General features: G+C 38.1%; 2 protein-coding genes across 21 annotated transcripts in view; one reads left to right on the forward strand and one right to left on the reverse strand.

The window, feature by feature from the left end:
- Positions 1–14,133, forward strand: part of LOC118235665 (alpha-2-macroglobulin-like) — a 38,736-nt gene extending 24,603 nt beyond the window's left edge. For both annotated transcript variants that reach the window (XM_035433258.1, XM_035433259.1), the window contains exons 24-36: positions 1,224–1,400; positions 1,622–1,703; positions 2,529–2,685; positions 3,093–3,167; positions 4,070–4,232; positions 4,995–5,185; positions 5,325–5,540; positions 5,824–5,945; positions 6,743–6,833; positions 7,613–7,681; positions 9,968–10,073; positions 10,679–10,720; positions 13,894–14,133. In XM_035433258.1, the coding sequence (XP_035289149.1) occupies positions 1,224–1,400; positions 1,622–1,703; positions 2,529–2,685; positions 3,093–3,167; positions 4,070–4,232; positions 4,995–5,185; positions 5,325–5,540; positions 5,824–5,945; positions 6,743–6,833; positions 7,613–7,681; positions 9,968–10,073; positions 10,679–10,720; positions 13,894–13,916 (1,514 nt within the window). In that variant the 3' untranslated portion in view covers positions 13,917–14,133. The remainder of the gene's footprint in view (positions 1–1,223; positions 1,401–1,621; positions 1,704–2,528; positions 2,686–3,092; positions 3,168–4,069; positions 4,233–4,994; positions 5,186–5,324; positions 5,541–5,823; positions 5,946–6,742; positions 6,834–7,612; positions 7,682–9,967; positions 10,074–10,678; positions 10,721–13,893) is intronic.
- Positions 14,134–15,055: 922 nt separating this feature from the next.
- Positions 15,056–21,131, reverse strand: part of phldb1a (pleckstrin homology-like domain, family B, member 1a) — an 81,537-nt gene continuing 75,461 nt past the window's right edge. For 9 of the 19 annotated variants that reach the window (XM_035433251.1, XM_035433240.1, XM_035433248.1 and 6 more), the window contains 5 exons: positions 20,847–21,066; positions 19,535–19,620; positions 17,741–17,770; positions 16,944–16,982; positions 15,056–15,815 (listed from right to left, as the gene is read on the reverse strand). In XM_035433251.1, coding sequence (XP_035289142.1) covers positions 15,675–15,815; positions 16,944–16,982; positions 17,741–17,770; positions 19,535–19,620; positions 20,847–21,066 — 516 coding nt within the window. In that variant the 3' untranslated portion in view covers positions 15,056–15,674. Of the gene's footprint in view, positions 15,816–16,943; positions 16,983–17,740; positions 17,771–19,534; positions 19,621–20,846; positions 21,067–21,131 lie in introns of those variants that run through there. The other 10 variants (XM_035433250.1, XM_035433247.1, XM_035433245.1 and 7 more) reach the window with 6 other exon arrangements.

Raw genomic sequence — 21,131 nt, forward strand, 5'->3', positions numbered from 1 at the left:
TGAGCGAACTCTCCCCTCCTTCTGGGTATTTTACTTGAAATCAAGACCTACTTAAGAATGTCCACATTCAGCTCTGTCTGACCAGCAACAAAATAAAAGCATCAGGTAATTGTAATACTTGAAATCTTAGATAAACTTCATATATTTGCCAAATATGATCTAAACATATGATCCTTACAGTTGTGAAGACTTACGGTGAAGCCACACTATACGCGGCCCCTCCATTCACTTTGAATGAGAGGTGGCGGCCAGACCCCGCAATGCATGTTGGGATTGTCGGCGGCGCGGCGAGGGCGAGAGGCGGCGAGGCCGCAGGGGAGATGGCAAAAATTCAACTTTGACCCCCTCGCCGCGTCTGATTTGATCTAATGATCCGTCAAGTAAATTGTCCCTATTTTTTTTCTAATTTTAGTTCGACATTCTATCGTTCCACAATGGAGGACCTAACTCGTAATTTCCGTATCGGGTTTCCCGACTTAATAAAATCTCTTACAGAGACATTGATAAGAGGAACGCAGTGTGGAGAAAAGTCTCTAGAATTGTCGGTGGCTCTACAACGTAGTTATCGCCGTTAGCTACTATCACTGTCCAGTCTGAATAAAAATCATTTTTGCAGTAACCTAGCTCTGAAAAATGTTAATAAGCTACCTAGCTAGGCTGTCTAATGTCTAGCTATAGTAAGTAACAACCAACAATAACAAAAAAAACATCTTCTTAATGTATTAGTTGCTAGTTGTTTGTTTCTACCAGCCACCTAGCTAGCTAACCAGATATATAACTTTGAAGGCATTAGCTGGCTAATTAGCCAGACAATGTTTTTGTTGTTGGTTTTACTCACTAGCTAGACATTAGACAGCATAGCTAGGCAGCTGACTAACATCTTTCAGATCTAGGTTACTGCAAAAATTAGCTATTTTTATTCAGACAGGACAATGAATATGAAACATTACATTAAACCCGGTCAACATTTAACAAACACAACTGTCTGTCAAAAATAGGCGACACGCCCATAAACAGCCGATTGTGGGGACGCGGCTATTCAGTTGTGTAAGTGATAAGCAAACCAAAGCTAAGGCTTTAAGATAGCTAGCTGCGTTGTGTGTGTTTGTTGGCGTTGTGAGTATATGGATGTGGGTGTGAGAGTGTGTTGAGGTTGAAGCAGGATTGTTTGTTGGGCTTGATTTGGATATATGTGTTGACCAGGTGTCTACCCCCTCTGACAGGTGACTTGATGGGGCGTGCCATGAGGAATCTGGACAGCCTGTTGGCGATGCCATATGGCTGTGGAGAGCAGAACATGCTGCTTTTTGCCCCCAACATCTATATCCTCAGGTACCTGGAGACCACAGAGCAGCTGACACCAGAGATCAAGAGCAAGGCCATTACCTTCCTGGAGAGTGGTGAGAGGGGCAGGGTTGGGCTGTAGAGCAGGTATCTCATTGGCTGACTAGTAGATGGGGGAGTGATCACCACGGAATCCAACTTATGAATTTCCTCTAATTTCTTTATCACCATCCAAACACATGAACATGCAAAGATGAAGCTTGATTGTTTATGTTCTCTGTAGTGGTTGTGTAGAAAAGAGGGGTTCCAGCTTCTCTGTAATCACGGTTTCCTGCAGGATATCAGCGAGAGCTGAACTACAAGCACAACGACGGCTCCTATAGCGCCTTTGGACAGAGGGACGCTTCAGGGAACACCTGGTCAGTCTGAGTGTTCACTCTGCCTCCCTCCTCAGCTTCACACTGAGGAGGGAGGCCCATCACTGCAGTTCACCTGTGCACAGACACAGCAACCACCATTACAGTATCTGCATGTGCAATTTTGTGTGTGATTACTGTGGGGTTATGATTGTCTCAGAAATCATTAAAAAATAATATCAACCCTACGCAAATGAAACAAATATTTTTTGTGTTTTACAAAATAATTGATTCACAAATATGTTTTTGTACTCACAAACAAAACTATTTCCAAACAGACAAATGTAACAATAAATGTTCATTTCTTGACACGCATTATCCTTTTGGAAAAGATTTACCAATGCATGGGCATTCATTTAACAATGCCTCAATGGATATTTATGCACGGCGTAGCGCTAATGTAATCGTTTGAATTCATATATGGATTTTTGAGACATTCCTCACAGCAAGATGTGCAAATATATCCATTAAAAGTTTTTTTCCCCTGATTCTACTCTAGCTGATCAGATTTTAAAACATGCTTTTGCTAATGCCAACATTGCTCCAATCACAGCAGGTACATGCTCACTTCAATGAATGAGTAATTAATATTAAAAAACTCACACACACACACACACGTGCGCGTGCGTGCGTGCACGTGCACACACAGACACTCACACAGTGTTACAGTAACAACAGCATGCCTGATGGAGGAGAGGTTTATATCTATAACACAGTTATTGTAAAAAGCACTAACTGGCTAGAAACCACACACAAAATGTCACATATCTCCCACCCTAGCGCAGGGATTTAGAGCTGACATCTGCTGTTCTGTATCTGTGTGTCCAGGCTCACTGCTTTTGTGATGAAGTCTTTTGGAGGCGCAACTCGATACATATTTATTGACCCAAAATACATCACCAGTGCCAAAGTATGGCTCAGCCTTCAGCAACAAGAAGATGGCTGCATAAAGTCTGTGGGGAAACTCTTTCACAATGGAATGAAGGTGAGCTGAAAGTGAATACACAGGAACGTACACACATGCGAGCACAAACACACACACACACAATCACATATAAGCATGTGCATACATATATTATCTCACAAACACACACACACACACACACAATCACATATAAGCATGTGCACACGTAGTATCTCACACACACACACACACACAGTTGCACTGGACACACAGTATCACACACATGTGCTTATTGGCATACCTGCAAACAAAAACACACATACATGGAAGAATGCTCTCCCCCCGGGGGATGTGAACATAATTATTCTTGCTGTCTTCAAGCATCTTTGCATATTGTTGCTTCTGCACTGTCACACTTACAGTATCTTCTCTGCTTGTCTCCAGTACTCCCCAGGCATTGCAATGGTATGTTCTGTGTCTACTTACAGGGTGGAGTCAGTGATGAGGTGATGTTGACAGCCTATGTTACAGCTGCTCTCCTTGAGCTGGGCACTAACAGCACTGTGAGTACACTCCAGTTAACCTGAACCAAAGGGAGTCCATATTATCATAAATCTGTACCAGCTAAGAAACCACCATCTGCTTTGCAAAAATATGAGCTACCTACCTGTTCTCACTCACCTTGCCACACCGTTCCCTCCTGGAACAGTCATGGCTCTATTTGCCACAGTGCATTGCATTTTCACTGGCTGGACCAATCAGAATTTCCATCTTTAATGTAATATCTTTTTGTTCTTTTCATTCTCCTCTGATATGGCTTATTTGAAAAGTGCCTCGTTTATATAACCAATTTGGACCAATAAAAAGCACAAAATCATGACAACACTAGCAATGAGAAACTTTGGTTTTTATGACTTCAAAATAATGGTACTGTATGAATACATTTGGGATTGCTATATGTAGCCAATTACATTGTTTATCCAGCTGGAGACATCTGAAAAGAAATTGCATTCAGAGCAGTTACACAACATCCTATCAGATATTATGTGGTGTTGTTTTTTTCCTTTCCTCTGTTTGTTAAAACTGAAAATGGTAATGAACAAGTAGGCTATATATTTTACAATTTTATCAAACTTCTGTGAATTATTTCATAGATTTATATATTTTAATATAGAGCTCCTCTCTTTTGTGTGTAAATGGTAATAAATGGACTGCATTTATATAGCGCTTTTATCCAAAGTGCTTTACAATTGATGCCTCTCATTCACCCATTCACACACACACACTCACACACCAACGGTGAAAGGGTGCCATGCAAGGTACCAATCAGCTCATTGAGAGCAATTAGGAGTTAGGTGCCTTGCTCAAAGACACTTCGACACACCCAGGGCGAGGGATCCGGCAACCCTCCGACTGCCAGACAACCGGTCTTACCTCCTGACCTATGTCGCCCCTGGTATGTCAGGATCCCATGGTGAACAGGAGTCTGGCATGTCTGAGACAGGCCTCAGATCAGATCAGCAGCACCTACGCCACTGCTCTGCTCTCCTACACCTTCACCCTGGCTGGAGACAGTGTTATGAGGGCTCGTCTCATTGACCGTCTGGACAAAGTGGCCATAATCACAGGTATCTGCCCCTTACTCTCATGCTTGATAGTTTCCAGCACCACAGGTTCTGTTTAATTAGGACTGGAAGCTCTTCACTGTTTCACTGTCAGAGACAGGTGCACCTTGAAAACTGCAGCTTATTTCTAAAGTGTTCAGAGTTATCAGTTCTTACAATTGTGTTCAGGTATGTCTAGAGCAGTGGATCTCCAGGAATATCTTAAACATCCCTTAGATGATATATCAGTTGGCTTATAGGAAAAATCAAGGATAACAAAAGCTTTCTGTATACAACTGGAAAGTGCGGGCAATCTGGACATCTAATGTGATCCATTTTACTTCAGATTTGCACAAGAATGTCTTACCCTGATTCAGTTTCCATTGCTTTATAAGTGTAACTGTAAATTCTAGTAACTGTAATAATATTGAAAAGAATTTTACATGAGGAGTATACTATCAATCAGTCAATTAATCTTTACTTATAGCTCATTTTGTGCAACTGAATGCAATACAATGCACTTTAAATTGTAAAAAAAAAAAAAAAAAATCTATAAAAATCAATAAAAGCAACACAAGCAATAAGACAAATAAAAATCAATAAAACTGTGTTATAAAAGAATGGCAGAGACAACAAATAAATAAGTAGATAAATAAGTAGATGAATAAATAAATACATTTTTTACTATAACATGTGACAGTATGTTTCTGAATACTGCTATGAATTCAAGGGGTGAAATGTGTGGGTAAATAGAAAGATGTGTTCTTACCTGTGCCTGCTTTCTAGAACAAGGCCGTCACTGGAAGAGAGTTGGGGCTTCTGGAGAAGGCTCTCTAGCAGTGGAGATGACCTCCTACGTGCTCCTAGCCCTCCTCTCTGGGCCTCCCCTTTCTGACTTTGACTTGGGCTACGCCACCTCCATTGTTCGCTGGCTGGCAAACCAGCAGAACCCTTATGGCGGGTTCTCCTCCACACAGGTTCTCCATCTTTTTTCTTTGTTTCTCTTGTTCTTTCTGTTGTAAATCTCAGTTTTGTAAGCCATCACCTCTCTTTCCATCCTTTTCCTTTTTTCCCTCTCTCCTCTCGTCCCTCTCTTTTCTCCTTCTCGCTCATTAGAACACAGTGGTGGCTCTGCAGGCTCTGACGCTGTACGCTGCTGCCACCTTCAGGAAGGGAGGTGCCAGCACAGTGACGGTGACCTCTACTGGTGGATATAAAAGTCAGTTCCATGTGGATGAGCACAACAGACTGCTGTACCAGGAGGAGCAGCTGCAGGAGGTGCCTGGAGTCTACAACATTAAGGCCAACGGCGAGGCTTGTGCATTTGTGCAGGTCAGCACTGGATTCTGTAGTAGCGGTAACTCTGCTATTATCACTACTGTGCCCAATGCCACCTGTGGTACTGGAGTGTGGGGTAACAGTTAGAGGTCTGGAAATCCTGATCTCAGCTACTGTAAATGGCTTTTGGGTCCAGATCACTATTGCTGTACATCAAACTCATGATTTAAAATCAGGAAACTGTTAATATGTGGTCTGTTTTGTTTCTGTAGTTACTGTGATACAAACATGATCCAGTCATTTCTGTCTTCCTCAAATGTCTTTCTCTCTCTTTCAGATCGCTCTGCAGTACAACATCCCCCCTCCTCCAGACTTCTCCTCATTCACCATCAGTGCCAATGCGACAGGGGTCTGCAACAGTGCAAGGAAGACATCCCTGACAGTTTTTGTGCATGTTAGGTGGGGTTTGTTTCTGTTTTTGCAGTGATCCTACCAGGTAGTGTGTGTTACAGGTGCTGTAATCCTTAAAGCTTGACTTTAGACCATAAAGCCAGCCAGATCCAGGCTGAACAGTGCATCTGATATGGACAAAATGTATGCAATCTACTGTTGGAAAACAACCAGTAATATTACGAGCAGTATATGCTGAAGCTTGCTCTATATAAGGGTTTTTGGTTGGATGACACACCTCACACACTATTTGTATTAATAAAATATACCTACTTTCATAACACAGAAAAGAATGCATGGTTTGCTAATGACCAGAATGGCAGAATCTTATTATAATAAAAAAACAGTATAGTAACAAATATTTGCAGCTGCTTGGTATTGAAATATATTATAACCTTGTATGTGTATGTATACTTATCTCTTTTCCATAAAATGCTGCTATCTACTGTTGTTCATTCAGGTAAATATTCAAATAAATGCTCTATAAAACATTTAGTTTTACATACATGATTGTCAGAATTGTATTATTATTATTATTATTATTATTATTATTATTGTTATCATAAGTAGAAGTATTAGTAGAAGCAGTAGTTGTAGTAGTACTACTACTACTACTAATAATAATAATAATAATAAGAATATGAATAGTCGGAGTCATATGATAATCATAACAACAACGATATGAATCATAAGAATAATGAAAAAATAGTCATAATAATAAATTATTCTAAAATGAATACATTTCCAAGCTGTTGCCGGGTTTTCCAAAGTGAGAGAGAAAAGAAACAGCTCTATTTGTTCAACAGGTACAATGGTGGGCGAGAGGAAACCAACATGGTGATCATCAGTATCCGTCTCCTGTCAGGATTCCTCCTGGATAAAAGCTCACTCATACAGGTGAGCAAATTGTCCATACATGGCAGAATATCTCCTTCAAAATATAAGGAATATATATTTTAAAGGAGTATTTTCTTTGCATCACATTGAAATATTGCTTGTTTACCTATTGTGAGAATATGTGTAAGAATTCCTTTGGTGTTATTATTTGTTGTCACTTGAGGGTGTTTATTTATCTGAAACTCCCATAGTTTCTATAAATAGGCATGCATGAAGTTCTTCACTAAAAAAAGCAAATCATTGTTCATGTGTTGGCTACTACTTGTGTGATTATACAATTCTTCTGAGTGAAGGCCAGCTGTTGCACAGATGCAGTTTATACCATTCCAAGAGAATATCGTAAGAGTGAGAGTTACAGACAGTTTCCATATTAAATTAAGTTTTGAGGGGTATGTTTTCTCAGTTGTGCCTGGTTGAAATTTGGATGACGTTTCCCATGTTTTTTTAGAAGAGGAAGATACAGAGGGCAGAAATACAAAATGACCCAATTTAGGGATTTATTATGTGGCCACAAGAAGTATCCAGACTCTGCCTGTTTGAGGGGTGGATTGCGATCAACAGTTTTTGTATGTGATGAAGGACATTTGAGATATTTAGAGATATCTTACGCAGCCTGTCTTGCTGACTTTACAATGGTTGCTTTCAGGCATTCAAGGGTTTGTTACCTAAAGTACTAAAATCCGCTTCAAGTAATCAAGTAGCAGCTTGAACATTTACGTTATAATAATAAATGTAATTGAATTAAATATTATCTTGTAATATATCCATAATTTCTTCAGCTGAAAGCTCATCCCAGTGTGAAGCGTGTTGAAGAGGAAGAAGGTCATGTGATCATTTACCTGGATGAGGTAAGAGTACAACCCCAAACAGTTCTACTGATACTGCCCTTTTTTGAAGGTTCTGTTAACATGTCCCAGGTAAGGCTGCTGGGTGGCTCATCCTGTTAAGGCACTCTTCTAATGGAACCATGTGCCTACCAGGCTAGTATTGAATGCAGACCACGTCACTGGTGACTGTAGCTGGCAGCTCATCAGGGTGATAAACGATTTGTGCTAGTGTCATCGAAGGAGGGGAGGGATTCAGTTGACCTTTCAGGTCTATAGAATTTAATCGCGCTCTAGTGAAACCCACTGGCTGAATGAAAGACCATAGTCTGCCTACTGAGTTGCAAATGAAGTTTCTTCCTCTGGCACATGTCTATGTGAGCCAAATTTACAAATTGCAAAGTGATAAGAAGTTGCGGCTGACATCACATGCTTCAGAGGAGAGCATGTTCTTGTCTGTGCTCCCCCTGATGAGTAGCTGAGGTTTTATCAGTGAGTGCTATGATTGGCCATTCCAAAGTGGAAGAAAAGGGTGAAATGCATAAAGAAAACATTCCCAGGGTGTACTTGTATTATCATCAAGGTACCCTGAATTATAATGCACTGCTCTATAAATATGAATAATAATTACAGAACGTGTAACCTATAAAAGGTTCACTGTTGATGTAGGAAATCCAAAATAAGAAGAAACAAAATCTGAAAAAAATGGTTCAAACACAGTTTGGAATCATATTTGTCCCATTACACCAGAATGAAAGCATCTGCTGTGCAAATAAACAATATTTAAACATGTGAACAAACGAGGAATGCCAATCAAGTTTGTAACCGAGTTTCAAACGTATTCACACAAATTTTATATATATATAAAAATATATATTTTATATTTTTTAAATATATTTTTCTTTTTTTATATTTTTCTTTTTTTCTGAGTGAATCTGGGGGTTTACCAAAATGTGCTCAGTGTCATAACTACAATTTCAGATTGTAAGAAACCCAAATACACCAAATGGCACATTGAGGTCACCAACAGGAAGAAACCAAACTCATCATGTTGAAATCACCAACTGCAAGAAACCCCTCTGAAAAGCAAACAGCGGAAATATCTGAGTCTCGTGTAGTCTTACCTGGTGCTACTGGAATGGGATTAATTCAATTTATTTCATCCCGATTATCTGACTGCAAAATAGTGTTTTAACCTTTACTCACTGCTAACAGTTAAGCATAGATGGAGGAGACTGCTGTCCTCCAGCAGTGTTTCTCTTCATGGATCACTATCTAACGCGGACATGTCTTTGGCTTGTGTAGCCACCATAAATACAATTGCATATCCTGTTACAACACTAGTGTTTAGGTGAGTGACTACAGGGTGCTAATATCCTGGGTACCTGGGTGTATGTTAAGACCTTAAAACTACTAGGTGTGCAGTGGTCAGAGTCAAAGAGGAATGCCAGGTTAAAATGAATGCAGTTGAATGAAATGAATGAGTGTTTAGTAAAAATGATAATATGCAATGGCGTAAAATGTGAGTGGTTTGGCTATACGTGTGATGCATAGGAGACCGTGTTAACGTCTGTACATATGTACAAGGAAAAACCCCAGGTGATCAAATAAAAACACAATCATGGCAACAGTACAACAATGAATCCTGCTTGTACCATCTCTGTAAGCATGTTTCCCATGACTTCGGCTTTCCAACAATACAAAACCTGATTACACAGTATTATGGAACACCTAAGTTTTTCATTATGCTGATCCAATTGGATGTTTTGCAATTGAGCATCATCTCTTAATCACTCTCGCTGACTCCCTGTCAGCACAGTAAACAGTCTTTTGGGGTCTGATAAGAGGAATACTTCTGTGAACTGCCCTACAAGATGGTGAGCTGCTGGTCTTTTTTGCCTCAAAAATCAGCCAACTGAGAAAATGTAGTTGCTGCATTGAAGGAAGGCACAGCTAGCACAGCTTATGTAGACAGATTGCAGGTGGCCATATGAATAGACAAGTTGAAAAATGTTGAACGATGATGTAGGAGAGACCACACCATTAACTCAAACTCTTTCCCTGGGCAAAGCTATGAAGGGTTATGCGTCTCCACAAGGGATGGCTGGCCCACAGTTGGCCCTTACTTTCTCCACATTCAATCAAGAGGTCTCAACTTAAGTCCCTCATGTCAGTAATTCTAAAAAAAGTCTGTCATATCCCAGTAATTCATTTGACAAAATTAGGAAATTTATTGATCCAGGGCATTGGCATGGCATAACAATGTACGTACAGTATTACTGAAATTCCAAGTTTTTGCCTTCCCAATAGCTGAAGAAAATGGCGCCCATGTCGTACTTTCTGGTCATTGTGGAGGACATACCAGTGAGGAACCTGAAGCCTGCAGTGGTCAAGGTTTATGACTACTATGATAAAAGTAAGATAACTTGCTCACTCTTCTGTATATCTCTCCAAATTATTTCAGAATTTCTCCATTCTCTATAAAGAAACCACTCAACTCAAAATTCATTAGTGTACCCTCAATGTTGCACTATGACAGAGGTGGGCAATAAGGTCCATAACTGTATCTGGCTTACTTTTGGACTTTTATACGTTTATACCCTCTCACACATTTTACCCACATTTCTTGATAAGCGCACAAATTATACCTAAAGACTGTTTTTTGTGTCCCTTTTTACTATGACCTATTCTACAAGTGAATCAGTGTTGGTGTACAGCCAATTAGCTCATTTAGCCAGGGTAACTGCAGAAGCAAAAACCTGCATACACACTGCACTATGGCATACATCAAAATGTTTACCATATAGTTCAAATATACCTCATTAAAGGTGTGCATGCACTATATTTTATGTTTTTTATAATGTCCAGCAAATATACAACACATATAATTAAAAGATTTCTATATTACTGGCATGTTGAATTTCAGCTGACTTTTTATTGATCATGTTTGAAGCAGCTCTCAATATTTGTGTTTTGTCATGCAGAAAGGTTTCTTTACTAATGCAAGGTTTTCCTTGTCAGGTGATGAAGCGGTGAGTGAGTACAGCTCCCCCTGTGCACAGAGTAAGTACTGCACTACCAGCGACCAACTTTCCATCAATGTTTCACTATGGCAAGCCCTTTAACATTTAATATCTTCGCTTGATTGTCCATAATTACAGTGTAGATATCCTTTACAAATGCATTTTGACTAGTCATAATTACAATGTGACCAGTCAGAATGATAATTCAGGATATCTGCAATTATAATCTGACTAGTAAGAACGACCTTCGGTGTGTATTTATTGCATGCCGCTTTGGATAAAAGTTTGCCGAAGAAAATATATCGTAAATGTAATGTCTTGCAAACCAAGTGTGATCAATTTTGGTTGAAGAAATAGCGTTGGCTATTCGCGCAAAAATGTAAGAAAATGACATGAAGTGGAAAGCGATGGTGAAACAGTCGTCTTTTTGCAGACAGTAACTCATCTGTACTTATAGTTAACAGCTCCTTTTCACGTACGGCCCGCAGCATTGAAAACCCTAAGACGCTTGACTCTGGTTCTGGGGCCTCGTTTATAAAAATGTTCTTAGATTTATTCCGACAGTGTGCTTACGTTCAATTCATAAAAGATACTGAGCATAAAAAACCTTGCTTACAGAGGTTCTAAGAAGCCCATTTGTAACTTACCCACCTGTGATCTAGAAATCTCAAATTAACTTAAAATTGACGGTACCTCAACGTGCCTTACAATCCGCGATTTCCCCTTATATAATGCTGGCACGAATGAGGGTTTAGTCAGGAATAACCATGGACCAAAAGTGAAAAGCAAACTTTTTGGAAGACGAGATCACGGCAAGGGTAGAGGAGATTGAAGACAGGCAACACGTATTATTCAGTGGACTAAATAGTGGGTTGACAAACAAAGCCAAGCAGGTAGCTTGGGGGTGTGTTGCTGCTGCAGTGAACAAGGTGGGGCAGCAAGACAGAACTGTGGCTGATCTGAAAAATAAATGGTCTGATCTTAAACTGCAAGGGGGAAAAATAGCCATAAATAACCAGCAGGAAAATCACTTGCATCATGTCTAGACTTTGTGTAGAGATAAGATCATTTCCACGTCAAAGTAAGGTTTTAGAAATAACTACTTATGGTTTTCTGCTTAAGTCATACTTAAGATCAAAATTGATCGTAAGTCTGTTTTATAAATGAGGCCCCTGGTCTAACATGCTGGTCCCTGTGTTAGTAGAACAAAGACTTTCTTGTAACAAGGGGCACGTTTTTGATACCTACAACTGCATTTTGACGAGTCAGAATTGTAATTGAAGATAACTATAAATGCATTTCGACTAGTCATAATATTAATTGATATCTCCAAAGTAAGTGTCTCCTTTTAAGATATCCTAATTTTGTAGATATCTTAAAAGGACTTTTGACTAGTAGTAATTCAAATTCAAGATATTCAGTCATAAGATATCTACAGTTGTATTTTGACTAGGAATATCTTCAGATATTTAAAAGACTATTTAGATATCTTAAATCATGAGAAATCAAATATATCTTTATTTGAAATTATGACTAGTCAGAACTAATGTGGCGATATCTCAAATCTGTGCTATGACTAGTCATAATTTAAATGGAGATATCTGGAAAACGTTTTAGGTAGTCAAAACTGAATTGTAGATATCTTTAATCAGAGGTTCCATACAACTTAATGGCAAAAGTAAATTCAATCTTACTAGTAAAACTCTAATTAAAGAGATACCTTAAATTAGCATTTTAACAAGTCAAGTTTTAAATAAGAGATCTTAAATTAGCGTTTTTACTAGTTATAAATGAATAACAGATATCTGCAATGTGATTCTGGTCACGCTATTACTGTAAATGTTAAAAGGCCTTGCCATAGTTCACTGCCTGAGCAAAATAATCTGCAAAGTCATATGCAATTGCTTTATGTCCCGAGTACTGTCGTCTGTAGCACTTCAAATGTCAGTGCTGCATCCACTGCTCTATATTGTGCATAAATACAGTTCCCTCCAAAAGTATGGGAACAGGAGAGTGAAATTTGTTATTTTTGCAATATACTTAAAGCATTTGGATTTGAGATCAAAAGATGAATCTGAGACAAAGGTACAGGCAACACAGCTTTTATTCATAGTATTTAAATCATATTTGTTTTATAATTTTACAGAAACAGTTGTTTTTATGTTGAGTCCCCTCATTTTCCAGCTATGCAAAAGTAAGGTGAACAGATGTCAGGTACCCAGGTGTTGCCTTTTGCATAAATTGGAGACATATAAAAGAGCAGTGAGTATCTAGTCTTGGTTTTATGAGTGAATAATCCACACAAAAGGAAAACACCTGAGAAACAGTTAACTGTAAGTCATTCGTTAACTTCCTTTTGCACAACTGAAAATGGGGGGACTTCACACAACAATACCTGTTTCCGTAAAATGGTAAAACATATATGCATGTAAATACCATGAACATAAATAGTAACACTCACTGTTCTTATTTTCTCCCTTCCTCCTTGCGTATGTGTATGGTTTTAAACTTGTGTTTTTGGTGTCTTTGTTTTTGCTGCTGAATTGTAAAGCACTTTGAGCTGCATTCTGTGCATGAAAGGTACAATATAAATAATGTTCATTCATTCATTCATGAAATTAAAGCTGTTTTTTATACTTTTATCTTTGTTTTTTATACTTATGCTTTGTTCTCAAATGGCTTAAGTATATAGAAATAATAACAAATTTCACTCAACCAGTCCCATACTTCTGAAGGGCACTGTATTTATACCACAACTTACATTAATACTTTATTTTGAATAGACAAGCATATGTATTGTTCCGCACAGTAAAAATTATTCTTAATTCAAGGTTCATGTTAATACACACATTACACATACTAGGATCAATGTTACTTCTCCAGAACTACTGGTTTGTTCAAATTTACAAATTTATGTAGTTTCAGAATATCTTTCCCGTTTTATTTTCATATTTTGAACAACCCGTCTTTTTTCCTATCTGCTGTACAAGAAATGTAGCACTACGCTGCCATGAAATGTCCTGTCAATGTAGGAAATATATTTTTGGTGAATGTACAAATGCCCAAATGTTATCATTTGCACTTGATAACTATTTTTTTGAATATTTGCAATTTAATATGATTTATGGTAAGTGCCATGGTCTAAGTGCAATGAACCACTCAGGCCATGTGGTTCTCATGATATATAAGCACATTGTTGTGTTTATGTTGCAGGTGATGACTTAAACCAGCTGTGAAAGGTGGAGATTGGACCAGCCACATCACTCACATTACGCATCTCTTCAAATTCCTCTTATATTTAATGCTCATAATTTTAATTAAGTGATAATGTGATATTAAATATAGAATTAACCTTTAAGAAAATGATGTGTTGTGTAAACACCTCATCACAATTTGCTTGGCTTCCAAATATTTGGGACATTATCCATTAATAAAACAGAAATTACATTTTAACAGCAGTTGTGATCTGTAATTAATAATTTGGTTAACCAAGCACAAACTCTGAGGACACAGTTGTTTTTTCCTTTTGTGAAGTTATAAGCAATCTTTTATTCACACGCTCAGGGCTGGTGTGGCAAAGACAAACACAAACTGGTGTTTTCCAAAGGAGCATTTGAACAGGTTAGCCTGATCACTATATGGGGCTGGGCAGTGTGAGGACTTTCTGTGTTGGCTGGTGCTTGCTATGCTATATCATAGTCTACAGTGCTGCTCATGTAACTCTCTTTTTCTCAACCATAACACAAAGAACATATCAAGTCTTTCAGTTAACTTTACAGAGACATGAGAGGATTTTGCTAAATTAGATGATGGTTAAACCTGTTGCTGCAGCACATTCCTCCAGTACTGCACTGCTATTTAGCAGTAGTCAGAATTCAGAATACATGTTTCAGTCAAGAAGAGGACCCTGTGAAATCCTCAGCCAAGAGTCACTGATTCCGTGGGGTACCACATACACACGGAAAATACGGGTAATTCCAGCAAGCATTTCCACAAAGTTCCACAGTCAAATCCCTGGGATAAACAAATACATAAAAGGCACATTAACGAAAATAATATTTTCAAAGAGGAACATTTTTTACTTTCTCAGTTCATTCGATCAGAACAATGTCCACAAACTTTACTCTTCCCCATAAAATCCGTCCTCTGAAGGAACAGTCCTGGCAGTGATTGCAGGGAGGGGTAATGAGGATTTCTCTCTGACTTTTTTTGGGTGAAGTAGTTGCTTCTTTGTTGTGTACCTGTGCACATTTTTGTGTGTGTTCACCTGACACTATTATTAAAATTCACAACACAGTAAACCCAGTAATTCATGCTTTTCCCATTGGTGCCAGTTTTAAAAACTAAAATGGGAAATTGACTCCTTCCTGAGCTGTTTTCTTGCTTTGAAGGATTTTATTGTCCTTATTTCTAATATGCTGTAATGTTTGTGTTCTCCAGTAAAAAAAAAAATTATAATACAAATTCAATACGAAAGATTAAAAATTATTGATTACAGTCAAAATTATGTAAATTTCCTGTACTGTTTACAAATGGCACCATAGATCTCTTTCAAACATGTCCCCAAATGCACTGCCAGTTTATATTTCTGCTAGATCTTAGTTTTAAGTGTTAAAAAACATGTTTAAATAATTAATGAACAACAAACTCAAAAAAGAAAATACTGTTATTCAGATATCGGTCCTTGTTAGTAAAGGACAGTTGCCCAGATAAAATCTCTAAATTGGCATTTACAACAGGGCCTTGCATCAGGGCCACAAAACCACAAGTCAAAAGGTTTTAAATTACTGTTTTTCTTCCAGAACTCCCTTTTTGATCCAAGCAGAAAACAGGTTAAAAAAATCACAGATAAATGATAAAAAAGATATAAAACTGACTGAATATAAAGGCTGTATTTCCCAAAACCCGGAGTTTCCTGTACTGCTGGCCATAAATTATGGGGCCCCAGTCATTTGACAGTCTTGTCTCTGATTGTGGCACAGGAGTGTTCACTTTCAGTTCATAAATTGCGTGTAGCCTTCGGCTCCTGTAACTATGACGTCCATCCAGACCCTCATGGCTTCTGGGGAGGGTGCCACCATGTAGTAGAGTCGGTCGTGCGTCTTCACACAGAAGGTCAGAGAGGGGTTGGGACTCTGAAAGCAAAAAGAGAGGTGTGGCTTTTACCAGAGACTGTACTCAGACAAATGTTAGGAGCATTCAACTACGCAAAATGGACACGTTTTTAAGAATCTTACTTAAGAGTTTAAACCCTTTCCTGTTAACTGTGTTATTCACAAGTTGTGAAGAAACCCTCAACAAACACTGAAAACACTGAGGAAAAACTGCTGATATTGACTGAATTAGCTATGCGCGCAGACAAAATTTACTGTAGGCACGATGTCAGTGTTCTGTTCAAATATTTTGCCCCACAAAAACCTCCCTCACAGTGAGTTAGGGAAGTAGCTAAGTGAACATAAGATGGATAAAGCAATGACAGCCATTCACTTTCCACAGGAGTCACATATAACCTTGGTTTGTATCATTAATTCACTTGGTTTTCTGGGCTTGTTTTTGTTTGGACAAAGTACCAGGCAGTTACCATTGCTTACTTCACTGTATTTGTTGTCATAAGCCATTTGACCACCCTTTTGTTGTTGTGTTCCTTATAAAGTTGATGGAATGCTCCATTCCATGCTTCATTCAAATTCAACTGAAGAAGAACCAGTTTGCCATTGTTGTCTGCATAGTTGAATGCACCTAAACTGGCTTCTTTCACGATCACAAAGCCATCCAAAAAAGCCAATGGCATTTGCATTCACCAAAGTGTAGCACAGTTATCAATGTTGTGCGGCAAGACCATACCCACTTATGACTGCATTCAGCAAGACCCTTCAACACGCATGCTTTTATCTGAGACTCTTCAACAGGCACAAATCTTCAGTCACAGTCCCAAAATACCAGCTCAATGCAACCAGACACAGAAAACTATATGCTAAATTTATCTAAATGAGCATATAAACTATACAATACTGCAGGCAAAACTGCAAAACAGAACCCTGAATGCACAGAGCTGAATTAAAGAAATGTAAATGCTTTAATTAAGTGCCTTCTACTTACACAAAGGATTTACAGTCAGAGGCAAAGACTTTTAAATTTAAAAGCAACAATTTAAAAAAACAACCAAAGCTTTTAATTAAGTAATAACACCAATTAGGACTTCTTCAGAAGCTGGTAAGGGCAAACACAAAAGCCACACGAGTTGATAAGCATTCAGGACAGACCTCTCTCTGAAACTGAGGAGGCAGGAGCTCAGAGAGTTTCTGGAGGAAATGGATAAGAGAGTCAAATGACACCACGCACAATCATACACACACTTCCTCACACACTGATACAAACTCGCACACACTCTAACTCACACAAACCCACATGCACTCATACACAGACAACAACACATAAATATTAACAAACACATTTAAAATCACACACACTCACACTAACTTGCATGCATCCAGGCAGAATATGTTTGTTGCCATTTAACCACTCCTTGTTTTTTTGCAGGAATTAACCACATGAGGCTGATAAATAAGTATGAGAATCATGAGCAGTCCAAAATGTGAAACCTACATTTTTTAACACATCAAATTTAAATATGACTGCATGTGTCTACTTCTTGCCAAATCCATATGCACGAATCTCTCATCAAAGATTTCCTTTCATTGATGTCTGGACCCTGAGTTTGTCCAATAACCACAGGAATATGTAGACTGGTGCAAGTCAATACAGTATGTCCTGCTAAACTATAACAAGGTGTATGAGCACTACATCCTCATAATATTGAAGTTGTGAGACCCTTAGGCTAGCACAGCACTGTTAGAGCAGTAAGAAAAATGAAGAATGTGATCTTCGACAATAATACCCTGACCAACACAGCTCTATAGTCAAGTTATTCTTACTGGCACAAAGGACGTGCTCGCAAAATCATCTGCCCTATGATAGGTTCATATACACAGATCTATGTAATGGCTTAGAATGTAGGCAGAGGTAACTGCTTTGTACGCTTCCAGTCAGTGGTACATACATTGACCAATTTCAGGTTGAAAAATCCTTTCTTTGAGGTCAGCCAGGAACAGTACAGAAAAGACAAGGGGGCCAATGACATGGAGAGAAAGATGGAAAGAAAGATGTGAAAGATGAAACAGAAAGATAAAAGAAAATCTAAAGAAACCAAATACATGGAAAGTTTTATCCGCTTTACATGAATGATGTTAAATTAAAAAAAGTTCAAATATAAATTACCTTTACATTGTATTACAACATGTAAATGTTGGTTGTATTGCTATTAAAATGTTATTAAAAATAGTAAACAAACTATTTTATATATTGGAAATGTTTAAATGTACTAATATATAGCATGCATTTTAATATGCAAAATATATTAATATACATGTAAAATATAAAATATTTATATTGTCATATTTTTGCATATGCATATTCATGTTTTTGGGACATATGAAATGTATTTTATATACATAATGTCCATATACACTCCAAAATTACTCACACCCTTGATTAATATGAGCAAAACAAAAATGTTTTTTTTAATTAAAAAACAATGCAGGTAAATCAGCTATATTGTATGTTCAAAATCTACGTTCAGACTACACTTCCATTCCAACAGAAAGGGTTTCCAGAAAAAAAAACCTCTATTGAGGGAAATCAAATAAATAATACATCTGTCTTAGCTAAACTTGGGACCTTTGAATTGAACTGGGTGTTATGGTCAGATGAGACCAAACATGAGTCCTGCACACTAGTGGTGGGTTCAGAGCTTGAAGAAAGATCAGGGCTCAACAATAAACCTTACAGACTGCCCATTCCTTAATATTTGTACCAACTAACTCAGTTGGTTTCACATAGGCTATTTACTCGCAATAGAAACAGCTATTTACTGAATTATAGTTAACATTTTTTTTTTTTAATGGTAGCGATCTGGCCAACTCATCTTTCTTTATTTATTGCTAGCAAGCTAACTCAGCAAATAAGAGAACCAGCTAACTAGAAATCAGCTGACTATATTATTACGGCTATAATTTTATCCTCGGTTAACCTGCAAGTGTTTTGTCTTGAAATTCAAAATCCCTAGGCAAAGGACAAGCCATCCATGATTTCCAACATTTCACATCTGTAGTTGGTCTACACCACAAATAAAGATGTAGCTCATCCATAATTTGGTGATGGCGATTGCTTTTCATATTTAAGAAAGGACTACATTTTCTTCTTACCAGTGCTTTAGAATGACTTTTTGACACTCTTTAATGCAAATAGTTGGTATAATCTCCTTAATAAAGTTATTTATTTTGGCAGCTGGGCCAATGGAAATATGCCTGGGGCAAGAAAAACACAGACCTACTGGCCCGACTGTGGAAAAGAACATTACACCCATGATGAAATATGGTGACGGATCTTTGATGTCATGGTGCTGATTTCATGGGGCATCCACTGGTCGAAGGTCCATGGAATTCCAAAGGTTATGACTTCCAACAAGATCCCTCAGCCAGGAAGCTCAAACTTGGCCACAAATTGATATTTCAACATGACAATAATACCAAGCATACCTCAAAATGAACCAAGAAATGGTTTACTGACCACAAAATTATTGTTTTGCAATAGTCATCTCAGTCTCCAGAATTGAAAAGGGACATCCACAAGCACAAACAGAAGAATCCTGACTGAATGATCTGAGGGGTGTGAATCATTTTGGAGGGCACTGTACGTGTGTGTGTGTGTGTGTGTGTATAAAAATAACAGAATTTGAAAACCAATGAATAGAGTCATTATTCAAGGGTAAAAAGAGCACATTAAGTCTTGGTACCTTTGTTGCACTGCGCAGGTGGTCATAGTAAACTTCCTCGATAGCCTGGAAATAGATTACCCCTTTCAGCTTGGTCTCATGTTTATCTGGAAAGAGAGGGAGAGAAATTACATGCAAACCTTCACCAATGGAAAGACCCATTAATATATGAAATCCTATTGGGAATGTATGGACTTGTATGTATGAAAGCAGAAAGTAGTTACTTTAATACCAGGCACAAAGGACAGCAACAAGACCTATTCCAGGTCTGAAGCAGATGATGTATGGAGACAGATTTAAGCCATTTCATATTTTTAGAGTAACTATTTATAATTTATAAGTGCTTAATAACATTACATTTTTCAGCCAACTGTTAAAATCTACAGTTCCCTTTTAAAAGTAATGTAAATAAAAGGTTATTTATTGTATAAGAGACAGGCTGGTGAGCTAGAATGAGCTGAATGTTACAGATTCAAGTGAAAATACAAATGCATTTAATAAAAAGAGGTAACAAATTCCCTGTTTTCAGTAATAATTTTTTGAGTACATTTTCCATAGAACGAAATGTCTATAAACATCTAAAATGGAGTCACACTTCAAACTGATTTTTAATATTTCTTCTACTTGCTGCCTATTCTCTCTACTAAGCTTAATAAAAATGAGTAAACATCCTTTCAAAACTCTGTTTCACTGCAATCTGGGAAGCCAAGGTAGGAGTTCTATAATCACCATACTGCCACCATTTCTACTATAACCAGTGCAGCTCTGTATTTATCTACATAGTTCCAGACTACTGCTAAAGTGAATGTCCATTGTAGGTCCGTTTTAAAAAATAAAAAAAATATTTAAAATATTTTCCCCCATTGTTCATTCAGCACCTTAACCATTGCAGCTTATTTTCATCACCAGCAATAGGAATAGCAACATGGAGGAAGGTTCACCTCTACAGGCAGAAATGCAAACCTTAGTACAAAATACTACATTAATAAACTGAGCATGTCAAGCTTCACAGAGAGGAAGTAGTCCTATTGCCAGAAGGATTCCTAGCTATGCCACAAATTTAAGCAAGTTTAACACTTATAAAGTGAAATAACCCCAAATTCAAGGACCGATAAAAATGTAACAAGCGAATAAAAGAATAACGTAAAAAAAAATTACAACACAAGGGGTACATTAAAAGCAGAAAAAATGGGCAAGGCCATTGGCTATATTCAAAACTAACTTGATTGGTCACCTGATTTCTTTCTTGCACCATAGGGCCAATATTCATTAATTGCAAGGTTTAATTAGCACAAACCCTGAAGCCAAGAGAATCATGCAAAAATGGCCCTACCTACGTAATAGGAGAATGTCCTCTTGAGGCGATCAAAGACGAACCAGCGCTTCTTCCAAGACTTGATCTTCCCACCCATCTTTACTAGGTAACCCTTGCACATCTTCTCTGTCAGGATCACATGGTAGCAAGCGTCCACATTGTGTCCAGATGACTCAATGTGAGCACGCAGGTCAAATTCCTCCTTCCGGATGGGCAGGTAGCGTGTCATGGGACGGGCCTGGGGGGGTTCCACAGCATCCTGTTATGACCTTTCCGAACGTCCACATTTTACCATCCCTATCA

The sequence above is a fragment of the Anguilla anguilla genome, chromosome 9 (genome assembly GCF_013347855.1).
Source record: "Anguilla anguilla isolate fAngAng1 chromosome 9, fAngAng1.pri, whole genome shotgun sequence".
NCBI lineage: Eukaryota > Metazoa > Chordata > Actinopteri > Anguilliformes > Anguillidae > Anguilla > Anguilla anguilla.